Source organism: Orcinus orca, chromosome 1 (assembly GCF_937001465.1).
Source record: "Orcinus orca chromosome 1, mOrcOrc1.1, whole genome shotgun sequence".
Lineage (NCBI taxonomy): Eukaryota > Metazoa > Chordata > Mammalia > Artiodactyla > Delphinidae > Orcinus > Orcinus orca.
In genome coordinates this window covers 52,258,324-52,270,426 of record NC_064559.1, presented here as the reverse complement: position 1 = coordinate 52,270,426, position 12,103 = coordinate 52,258,324, and the positions used below count along the sequence as shown (strand labels likewise).

General features: G+C 35.5%; 1 protein-coding gene across 7 annotated transcripts in view; it reads left to right on the top strand.

The window, feature by feature from the left end:
* Positions 1–12,103, top strand: part of RALGPS2 (Ral GEF with PH domain and SH3 binding motif 2) — a 314,686-nt gene that overhangs the window by 205,228 nt on the left and 97,355 nt on the right. For all 7 annotated transcript variants that reach the window (XR_007472994.1, XM_033428158.2, XM_049700970.1 and 4 more), the window contains one exon: positions 7,611–7,694. Coding sequence is in view for 6 of the 7 variants with exons in the window: in XM_033428158.2 (XP_033284049.1) it covers positions 7,611–7,694 (84 nt within the window). In the remaining variant the exon portion in view is untranslated. The remainder of the gene's footprint in view (positions 1–7,610; positions 7,695–12,103) is intronic.

Here is a 12,103-nt window from a genome sequence, read left to right as displayed (position 1 = left end):
ATTGGGGGTCTCACTAGAACGTAACTTCCACAAGGGCAGAAACTTGTCTGCTCTTTTCACTGATGTATCTATAGTGCTTGAATAATACTTGTTCAGTATTTGCGTTTGATGAGTGACCATTCCAAGACTTTATCCTGTACAGCCTACAGGCATATCGTCTTCCATTGTTTATCATGTTTGGAGTTATTTTTGCAAAAGTCTGTTACCCAGTCCAAGAATGTAACTTTTATAAAGTAACACTCACTCTATGGAAGCAGAATTTTTTTCCCCTCTGCCCACAATTCAGAACCATATTCTTCCCTAGTATGAATTCTTCAGTGTTCAGTAAGGGCAAAAGTTTACCATAAGGGAAACACTCATTAATTTCAAGTATGAATTTTCTGGTATTTAGTTGAAACTCAGCTCTTGTTAAAGTTTTCCCACATTTCTTATATGCATAGGTTGCCCCAGTATGATTTCTCTTCTGATTGTGAAGGGTTTTTTTCTTTTAGAAAGCTCTTACACATTTACAGGGCTTCCCTCCATTGTGAGTTCTTTCATGTTGAGGAAGCAATGACTGTATTCTGAAGATTTTTCCATGTTTATTACATTCATAGGATTTTGGGGGTTTTTTTCTATTATGAATTCTCTGATGCTCTATAAAGCTTGTATTTCTCCTGGAGGCATTGCCACGTTCATTACGCCGATGGGGTTTCTCTTCAGAATGAGTATTATGTTATTCAACACAGGATGAGTTATGACACAAAGCTCTCTTGGAATCAGGCTTTCTCTCCAATAGCAATTCTCTGGTGATTTTGATCAGTCTTAAGTAAGGGGGGTGAACTGCGCTTGAAATCTGTACTGTAGTCATTACGTTGAATAACGTTTACCTCTCTCATGAGGTTCCCAAGTGTTTATAAAGTGACAGGCTCTGACTGAAAGTCCTGTGATGTGTATTACATTCAAAGAAGAATGTTCCACGCTTTATTATTTGTTCTGGTAGGTCAATATAATAAGTCATTTAGATTATATCAATAAACACATTAAATACAAAGGATAGATAAGGCCCTCCTGAATAACTGGGATGCACTAGAGATTGAGGAAGAATTCTGGTTAAATGAGGGAAAGTACATAATAGGTCATTCTGAATCTTATTAAAACATTTCTGGAAAACTTACAATTGAGATATTTCTGACTATGTATAAAGAGCTTTCTCTATGCGAAATTTCTTCTGTATGCAAACAGCCTATAATCCTGGCAGCATCCAAAATTCCAACATCAGGAATATCATAATTCTATCCTTGTTTTAATGAAAATTATCATTTTCATTAGAATTAAAATGTAAAAATCCATGAATATAGTGGGAGGTTTGAAGAAAGCAAAGAAGACATGTGACTCTTCTTGTGGACTAGAAAAAGCTAGCTCTTTTGTCAGTTCATATTATTGCTGTTCCTTACTGCGAACTTCCTTTATATACAGTAAGGGCAGGCTTAGATTAGAACTAGGGAAGATAACTGTTGACTAGGAGAGTAGGTATATCACAGTATCAGTGGCAGAAGATAGCTTCTGCCTTTCTCTCTGATCTCCCTATAGAGGTGGCTTTAAGGTATTGGAAGGAGGGAGGTTGGGGGAGGAAAGAATGTGAGTACATTACGTTACAGAAAAGTGAGGTGGTGTTTTTGATTTAACATATTCCATTAGAATTATATAGTTTCAGGGCTTATTCTACCCATTAAGAATATAGGAATCGCGGTGAGCCCCTCATCTCAGGGTGAGCGCTCATCTATGGCTGAGACTTCTTTCCAAAGAGCCATACAGGCTGAATGCTAGTGGCTGTATTATGCCCCTGTAAAGCTTCCAGCTTTGGAGCCTAGGAATGCCTCAGCAGCAGTCATCTTCTCACTCTGAGGGCCCCCACACCCCACAGTCTTTTACAAATTCCATTGCTTTTTCTTTCCTTGCCTCAGTCTCTGTCTACATGCTGGTCTATATTGGCCTTTTCTCTTCTTCTATCTATAGGTATCCCTACAACATCACCCTTAGAGCAGTGCTTTTAAAAGTGTTGGAACCTACAAGATGAAATTTAGATCAAGAATTTGACTTTACAGAACAAACCTACAAGACGTAAGAGAAGCTGTGGCTCCTGAGAAATTCAGTAGTTCTTTCATAGGGTAGGTGGTCATCAGTTGTGGTGTTTGCCTTCCCACGTGCTTCCAAAATAATCTGTTTAATGGCTCAAAATCAGTCCATGAATATACTTTCAAATACACTTTTAATGACTATTAAGAAATCGCCTTTGTATATGTGAGTTACTGTTAGAAGATTTCTCTTCACTGCCTGATTTAAAAATTGAAGGTTGAATCCATTTGAACAAATTTTAAGAGGCATCAAGGCAGTCTGTTTCATTTAGCCTTTGCTAAAACAGAGGCTTATTTACGCAGTGTACTCAACTTGAATCAGTCTTATTCATAAATTAGACTCCCAAAAAAACGTCTTTTGAGTCACTAAGTTTACTTTAACTTTTTGGTGTTCGTGGGAAATGGATTAGTATAGAATAACTTGACCTGGCTGATAAGCTGTCAATACCAGATGATCTGGTAGGAGAATTTATTTCTTAGATTGTATAGTGTCACTTGGAGAAAGAGTCTAGGTTCTGAGACAAAAAGAGGCAGAGACAATGGGAAAAGCATCTTTTTTCTCACAGAGATATTTAGTGGCTATTGGGAGGTTGAGATGGGGCAGGGCAAAATTCCTGTAAGGCCAGTTAACCATAAATGCATGTCAAGGTTTAAGAAGAAAGTACTAGATGAGTTCCTGGAGTCCCAGTGCAATGCCTACTTCATAATCCATTAACTTGGTTTTTGTTTTCGTTGTTTTTTAAACTTTTTATTTTGAGGTAATAACAGTTTCACAGGAAGTTGCAAAAAATAGTACAAGGATAATTTTAGATTCACGGTATCAAACCCAGGAAATGGATGTTTGTACAAGACATGTCTGTATAGTTCTGTGACGTTTTACCTTTTTGTTTTTTGTTTTTTTTTATTTTTGGCTGCGTCGGGTCTTCGTTGCTGCGTGTGGGCTTTCTCTAGTAGTGGCGAGCGGGGGCTACTCTTCGTTGCGGTGCACGGGCTTCTCATTGTAGTGGCTTCTCTTGCTGTGGAGCACGGGCTCTAGGCGCGTGGGATTCAGTAGTTGTGGCATGTGTGCTCAGTAGTTGTGGTGCACAGGCTTTAGAGCGCAGGCTCAGTAGTTGTGGCACATGGGCTTAGCTGCTCTGGCAGCCACTATGCTGTTCTCTATCTTTATAGCCCTAGTTTTGTTGTTGTCTTAGATGGGCTAGTAATGTAACATTGTTTCAAAGGGGAAATGTTTTCTGAAGCAGAGACTACTATCTTAAGTTTTTAAGAACCTGCTTGTTCTTATTTTTTAATTATAAGTTTCTTTAGGATGGAGGGCTCCAATGGAATTTTAACCTATTTCCTCCCAAGTAATGTGACTGGAGGTTCATTTAACTCCTGCCTTCTTTCAGTCTGCTTCAAACAGAGTTCTATTAAAGGGGAAAAGCATTTTTTCATTAAGCTAATGGTGTTGAAATGTCCCAAAAACTGAATGGATTTTTCAAAACGTCTTAGCATTTCTTAGTTGAGGAATCAGAAAAGCATTAAAAAAAATTTTAATGTAAAAAATAAGGCCACAATTCACTAATACCTTTGTCTGTGTTTCTTATCATAATAAATTATAATGATAAAGATAGGATCAAATGAGTTGATATGTCTAAAGCACTTAGAACAGTGCCTGGCACATAGTGATCTCTATGTTAGTTTTAACTGTTATTTTTATTGCTGCTGTTAAGACATGTTCTCAGGAAGAAAGGACTTTTTAAGCACAAAATCAGAAGATGAGATCACACAGAAAAGGACAGGTGTATTGGCTACTTTAAACAAACAAAAGCCAGCCCCCATATGCACATAAAGAAGATTGGGAAGATGTTTACATAGGTTTATTCGGGTGGTGGGTTTATAGGTGATTTACGGCCCCCTAACCCCCATTTTCTATTTAACAAATACATTTAGCGACCATAATTCCTCTTACAGTTGGGGAAATTAAAGTATAATATATAGAAAGGGAATTAAATATACCTAGTTTTGATATGACTTGTGAACTGACACTCAGTAGTGCTAGTATAAATGATTCAGTATTTCAGAAGGGCAGTTTGACAAGGATCAAGGCCTTGAAAGGTTCCTATTCTTTGACCTAGTGACTTCACTTCTAGGACTATATATTTAGGAAATGATCAGAAATGTCGGAAAAGGTGCAAGAATGTTCATTATAATGTAACCTTACTTATAATAGGAAAATGGCTTATCAAATGGCTTGATAAGTTTAATAGCAATTTGTTAGAGACACTTTGATTATAGAATTAATATAAATATGGAAATTATATTAACTGGTTAAAAAACAAATTCAGAGTTGATGGATTTAAATCTAGGAATTTTGTCCTAAACTGTGACATCTTTATATGGTTGTATAAATAGGCTGTGATTTTTAGAAAGAACAAACATGTCTTCTAGAAGTTTGATGTTTTTAATATAGTTATTATATGTCATTTTATGTTAATATCTACCACTAAATATTTTCTATCTCTACAGGGAGATAATGTGCAATGAGCATGTATCTAGGCTGAGTATCAAGTACCAAAAATTTCTTTTACTGTAGAGTTGCTTCTGTCATTTTTTTTTTTCCATCAGTAATTTCGAATTTGAAAGTTGCAATTTAATTTTAGGTTTAAAAAAAGTAATTCGTATCTTCAGAGCATTTACTGTTTATCTATTGTGTTAAAGTGATAATTTTCATCACTTTCTTCAGTATTCCCTGTCTCAATTGCTCAAGCCAGAAACTTGGGAATTGTAGTACTTCTGGATACGTCATTCTTAGCTTACACTGTGTGGATCCAGTTTTTGACCAAGTCCTGCCTACCTCCAAAATATCTTGAATATTTTACCAGTTTTTTTCAATATCCACTGACACTACCCTACTCAAGGAACATTACCTTTTTCTTGAAGTATTATAATATCATCACAACTATTTCCTCAGTCTTCCCTTGAATCAATTCATTCTTTTTTGTTTCTATTTTATTTTAAAATTTTATTGAAGATATGCATATATCATGTTTAAGAAGCCATATATTTCCATAGGAGAACAAAATATAGCACTATCCTGTTGCTCCCACCCTTCCAGCCTCCACCCTTGAGCCCCACGCCCATCCAAGTCTCTTTGTGTTTCTTATTTGGAGGAATTTATGTTTTTAAGATAATATGTCTAAATGCCTATTGCTTATGATTTTTCAATTTTGGTTATGATTTATTGATTCTCTACTATAGAAGATGATTTCAGTCTCTTATTTTCTCTTCCTCTCACATTTACACAATTTACTTCCTCCTCTTTCTGTGTAGTTATGTCACAATTTTGACATGAGTAAGTAATACTGGCTCAACCATTCTTTACAAGTGTAGAGAAAGCTAAAGAACAGTTGAGCCATGATTACTTACTTAAATTTTGTTTTCCTTGAGCTAAATAACTTACTTTAGCTTTCTCTACATTTGTCACTAATTTTTCTGCCAGAAGTGAATGTAGTGAGTGTGTTTTCTCAATGTGTTCAAACACTCCAGATATTGCTTCATCTTTCAGAGATGTCTCTTCGAATTTCCATCCTTGCTACTTACGATCTGGACTGTTGTTCTTAAGGTCTGCTCATTGCTTTGTCCCAGGATCTCCCTTTACTGTTTATCTGGGAATTTCCAATATTTTCTTTCTATGTTGGTTCCTCGGTTTCCTGGATCTTGTCTTCCTTTTTCTTTGCTAGTTTGTTTTGATGGAACACATATTCTACTAGCTCTCTGATAATAGGTGCATATAAGGCAAATTCTCTGAGACTTTCATGTCTGAAAATGTCTGTGGTATACTTTCATACTTAATTGATATTTTTGTTGGATAAAGAATTCTAGGATTTTGAAGGCTTTGTTTCAGTTGTCTTTTAACTTCTAGGGTTGCTATTGAGATTTCTGATACCTTCTGATCCCTATTTTTCTGTAGGTGATCTGTTTTTGTTTCATTCTGTTTTTGAACTGATAGATTTTATTATTTCTTTGTCTCCAATGTGCTACAGGTTTTTGATGCTAGGCCTTGGTTTGAGTCTTCTTTTTCTTTTCTTTCTTTTTTTTTTTTTTTTAATCTTTTGTAATGGGCATTAGACAGGTCTTTTGTCCTTCAAGTTCTGGAGGTATTTTCTTGAATTAGCATTTTTTTTTTTTTTGATAAGTTACTTTCCTCTATTTTCTCTGTATTCTCTTAAAATTCTTTTTATTATTCAGAAGTTGACTCTTCTAATTAACATAATATTTTTGCTCCTACTTTTAGCTTATTGTTTAAAAGATATTATCACCTTTATCTCACAACTCTTCTGTGGATTTTTTTTGAATTTCTTGTATTATATTTTCATGTCTAAAAGTTTTATTTTGTTTTCTAAATATTTCTTATTTGTATCCTTCTGTTTTTGCCATTTAATGGGAGAAATATCTGTCTGAAAGTAATAATTATATGGTTTTGTCCTTTTCTTTTCTCAGTTTTCTTTTGTTCTCTGACCTAACTTGATTTCTTCAGAGGTTTTTCTTTTTTCCTATGGATTCTGTCTCTTTCTGGTGGTGGTGGTTGTATTACAGCAGGGTTCTTAACCTATTTTGAACCTTGAACCCTTTTGGCAAACTGAAGCTTCTGGAACTGAACGCTTCTTTAATATCAAAGGAAATCAGTCCTAATAAGATACACTTATTAAAATATTTTTAAAAACTGTTCTATGGCAATATATGTGCCTTTTTATTAACATATTAAGTAAGATTTATAGGTGATGAGATTACAACTTCAAAGTAGTGATGAGGGTAAATGATATTTTTGAGATATCTGTACCAGTTGTAATGTGCTATGAAAATATCTGTGATTTTTATTAGTGACAAAGTCACGTGTATTGACAGTTCTTCTATAATTTGTAGCCTGCATGTATAATTAAAAGGAACGTCATTTCAGTTAGAGGTTAGTGTAAAACAAAAATTTAATTTTTTTTTTTTACATCCAAGTTCTTGTGCCCTTTGAATTCTATTGATAGACCTTGTGGGGGATCAAACACCCCTTTATTAGAGGTTTCTTCAGATACCTGGGGTCGTTGGCTGTCAGCTCAAAGATTGAGGTACTAGAAAGCTGATTGGAAGCTCTGAATGAATGACTGGGGCTTGACAACTAGTGGGCTTCACTCTATGTTGTGGGATGCTCAGCTTTCATTGTAGATAGATTTTTCCTCTTGGGATTCAAACCTCTTGAAAGAAGAACCCATCATTCTGCATATGGAGTATAAGTCTAATTATCTGTGTTCACATAGACAAGTAATTTTGCCCTCTTATATTCTAATAAAATTTCCTTTTGTGTTTTAACTGAATGGTTATGCTATTAAATGTGTTCATATTAAATAAAACAGTTCTGGGAAAGTACACAACTGTCTTTAATGCTTTGAAACCATTAATGCAACAGGAAAACTGGGCTATTTCATGAATTTATATTTAATTTTCAACTTAATTTTTCAGGAGCTTTCAAGTTGTGGATGGAATAAAAAGGAAAAATACAGTTCTGCACCAAATGCGGTTGCCTTTACAAGAAGATTTAATCATGTGAGTTGCTTATAAAATTTTGATATTTAGTTTCTGAAATTCAATTTCTCAGTTTATAATTTTCATTAAGAAATAGCTTTAAGTTTTTACATCAATTCTAGAGCATTTTCAGCCAATATCTCTTCAAATATTGTCTCTGCATGATCTCTGTTTTTTTCCTTCTGTAATTCCTATTGGAAACTTACTGGAACTTGACATTCTTTCCTACTTGTATCTTAACCTTTCATATTTCATCTATCCCTTTGTGCTCTGTTCTGCATGATTTCCTCAGATCTGTATTTCAGATCACTAATTCTTTTCAGATGTGTCAAATCTGTTTCAAATCTGTGTGCTTTTACACTACTGTCATTTTTTTTCTTATTTTTAAAATTTCTTAAATCATTTTCAACTTTTTATTTTATAATTTCTGTTATTATCCAAAGTCCTGGGAGAACTAATTCTCTGTATCTGCTGATCCTTACTCAAAATGGTTTGTTTTCTTATGATTTTGTAATTTTGAATTGAGAGCTCATGTTCATTTAAGCTTTAGCGGCGGGAATTTTGCTGCTGCCTAGATTGAGGGTGTATACTGTCTAAGAGGCATTTTGTTTGCTTTTGCCAATACCAAGGGCTATTACAGAAGTAGGACTATTTTTTTATGTTATATGTTTTGGTTGGGGAACATCTGTACTGCTCTGTACTGAAAGTTTAAGCTCCAAATCCAATTAAGGGCAAGTTACAAATTCTTGTGAAAGGCTTAATTTTCTCCTTCTTCTGTGTCATCTCCCTCTGTCAGTAGGTGAATTGTTTAGTCTACTTTTTCACCAAAATTGTAGCCCTTTGAAGATCCCTTAGATAGGAACAGACGGGACGGTAGAGGTGTGAGGCCTTATATTATGACTTTGAAGGAATATTAAATCCCTAGTCCCTATGCTCTTGAGAGGAAATCTTCCAAGGACAGCTGTAGTACCCTTTCCTTTTTTGCCTTTATTTCCTTTGTTTTTGACCTCTAGTGAAATCTTTTCTTTTCCTTTCAAGTTAGTTATACACTTTTTAAAAAATGGTTGGGGTTTAAAAATGGGGTTTATAGCAAATAGTTTCTCAAGTTATTTGGTTCACTGTATACCCAAAATGGAAATGAGTTAAAGTTTTTTTTTAAATTAGATTAAACCATTATTAAGGGGCCTAGACAAACAGTCTTATACTGAATTCCTTATTTAAGCTATTTAGAAGTTTTTAAATTTTTCTGAGGTGGTCAGAATTTATCATCACAGTAAAACTTTTTTCTTCGCCATACAAAAACATTGTAACAATACCCATAAATTTGACTTTAGATTTTTTTTTTTTTTTTTTGCGGTATGTGGGCCTCTCACTGTTGTGGCCTCTCCCGTTGCGGAGCACAGGCTCCGGACGCGCAGGCTCAGCAGCCATGGCTCACGGGCCCAGCCGCTCCGCGGCACGTGGGATCTTCCCGGACCGGAGCATGAACCCGCGTCCCCTGCATTGGCAGGCGGACTCTCAACCACTGCGCCACCAGGGAAGCCCTTGACTTTAGATTTTTAAGCACTCATATTCTTCTCTTTTTTTTTCATATTATTCTTAAGTAAGCCAAAAGGTTGTTAGAGTCAAATATGTCACAGTGTACCAAAAGCTCTTATGCTTAATCAAGATTACAGTTGATCTACAATAAGCTCCATTACTTAGTTATTCCATTACTGTCATTTTCTCCTAGGAGGGTGTTAGGAAATCTGAAGGTAGCAAATTACAAAGGAAGTTACAGAGAGTCTTTTATTTTTAAAATGAGTTTCTTGTAGGACTTCCTTGGTGGTGCAGTGGTTGAGAGTCCGCCTGCCAATGCAGGGGAGACGGGTTCGTGCCCCGGTCTGGGAAGATCCCACATGCCGCGGAGTGGCTAGGCCCGTGAGCCATGGCCTCTGAGCCTGTGCATCCGGAGCCTCTGCTCCGCAATGGGAGAGGCCACAACAGTGAGAGGCCCACATACCGCAAAAAAAAAAAAAAAAAAAAGAGTTTCTTGTAGATAGCATATAGTTGGGTCTTCCTGTTTTTTGGTCTGGTCTGACAATCACTGCTTTTCAATTTAGACCTAGAAAAAAATGCAAAGAGAGTTTCTGTATATCCCTAACCTCCCCTAATCTTAACATCTTAGGTAAGTATAATATAGCTATCAGAGCCTGGAAATTAACATGGGTACAATACCATTAACTAAACTAAGGGCCCTATTCAAATTTCTTCAGTATTCCCACCAATATCCTTTTTGTTGTTGTTCCAAGATACCATTTTGGATCCCACATTGCATTTAGTTGCCACTAATTCCAACAAAAGAGTTATTTTGGACTCTGTTTCTTTTTAATGCTTTTTCTCTTAACAGTTAACTTTGAATCTGTTTCTTTGTGTGTCTGGTAATTTTTTCAATTGTATTGTCATCATTATGGATAATATGTTACAGAGATTCTGGATTTTGTTGTCTTCTTTAGAAAAGTATTGATTTTTATTTTATCAAGCAGTTAACTTGGCTGGACTCAAAGTCTAAATTCTGTCTCTCCTTGGAGAACATATTTCTCCTTGGAGAAGTCTTTCCAGATTTTATCTTCATTTGGGCTTCTTCGAGTTTCCCTTGTACGTGCACAATTGCATGGTCAGCCAGAGATTTGGATGGATTTTTTTTTTTTTTTTTTTTGTGGTACGCGGGCCTCTCACTGTTGTGGCCTCTCCCATTGCGGAGCACAGGCTCTGGACGCGCAGGCTCAGCGGCCATGGCTCACGGGCCCAGCCGCTCCGCGGCATGTGGGATCTTCCCAGACTGGGGCACAAACCCATGTCCCCTGCATCGGCAGGCGGACTCTCAGCCACTGCACCACCAGGGAAGCCCCTGGATGGAGTTTTTATATAGATTTGGGGGATTTTTCTCGCCTTTCCAGAATTTCCCCCCTCACTTTCTAGCCAATTGTCCTCTGACTTTCAAAGCCATTAAGACTGTGGCCTTCTGCTTGAGTTTCTGGTGCTCCACATTGTAACTGGTGAATGTCCTCAGACAATAAACTTTATAAGTGCAATTCTCACCCAGTGCATCTTACTTTTTCCAAAGATCTGTTCTCCAGTTTCTGCCTTCTTTTGGTTCCTCTCTTGTGCTTTTAATAGTTGTTTTTATAATTTGTAATTATAATCAGATGAGCATTTCCAAAGATACCTGCTTCTCCACATTACCAGAAATGGAACTCTCCCCCATCCTTTTAAAACTATGGTTTTTTATTAATTATCGAAACAGTAACATACATTGCAGGGAAACTGTAACAAGGTAGAAATTTATTAAAAGGTGGGGGGAGAAATCACCCTGAGGTGACTGTTGTTAACATTTTTAGTATATATTCTTCCATTTTTTATTTTTTTACTAATCTCATAGAAATAATGCTGTACATGTAATTTACAGTCCTATTGTCTTAACATACCATGAAATGTTATTGTATCATAAAATCATTTTGAAAACATTTTAAGTGTCTGTATAATCTCCTATGACTTGACTCTATCATAATTTTAATAATCACTCTATTTTGGCTATTTCTCTGATAACTTGTGTTCATGCCTTCTGGCCAGTGGCTTCCTGATTTTTTTTTTATTGGGGGAAGGGTTGTCTAAGTTTCTTTTAAATGTTACCTTTTGATAATCGGAAATTTGACTAATAATTGGAAATTAATGTTTTTAGGAATGATAATGATTTTAGGTTATGTTTATAAAAATACTCCTTTTAGAAAATATTTATAGATGCAATTATATATTGTCCATGATTTGCTTCACAGTATTAATGGGGCACTTGAGGGTAGAGTGAGGGTGGAGGTGAGAAAGCTTGGCCATAACTTGGTTGTTGAAGCCAGTTGATGTGTGCTGGGGACTTCGTTACTATCATCTGTTAGTTCAGTATACATTTAAAGATTTCCATGATAAAAAATTAAGAAACTGTCTTTAAAAGCTTAACATATGTTTGGCTGCAAATAAAAGGTTTTCATAATGCTTTTATATGATTATAAAACCCTGATTAAAGCAACTAGAGTTAAAAATAGCCTATGAATAAAATTTTTCCAGGATTTACTTCTTAATGAAATATTTGATACATTTTTAAGAATGTGTTAAATGTTTGTTTGAATCTTATGAAATTGCCAATGTTTGACCATTTTTAGGCTACAAAACCGGCAAGTTCGTATGGTTAATCTAATATATATTAGGAAATATTCTGATAAACAACTGTGAATTCACCACCTAAACTAAGAAATAGAATATTACCAAAACTGTTGAAGTATTTTACATATTCTTTGTTCTATCCTCAATTAAGGGGGGTAACCATTATCTAAAAAGTTTTATTTTCTTCTATCTTTTGTATTTTTTTAAACTTGATTTAAAAAAAATTTTAACTCGTC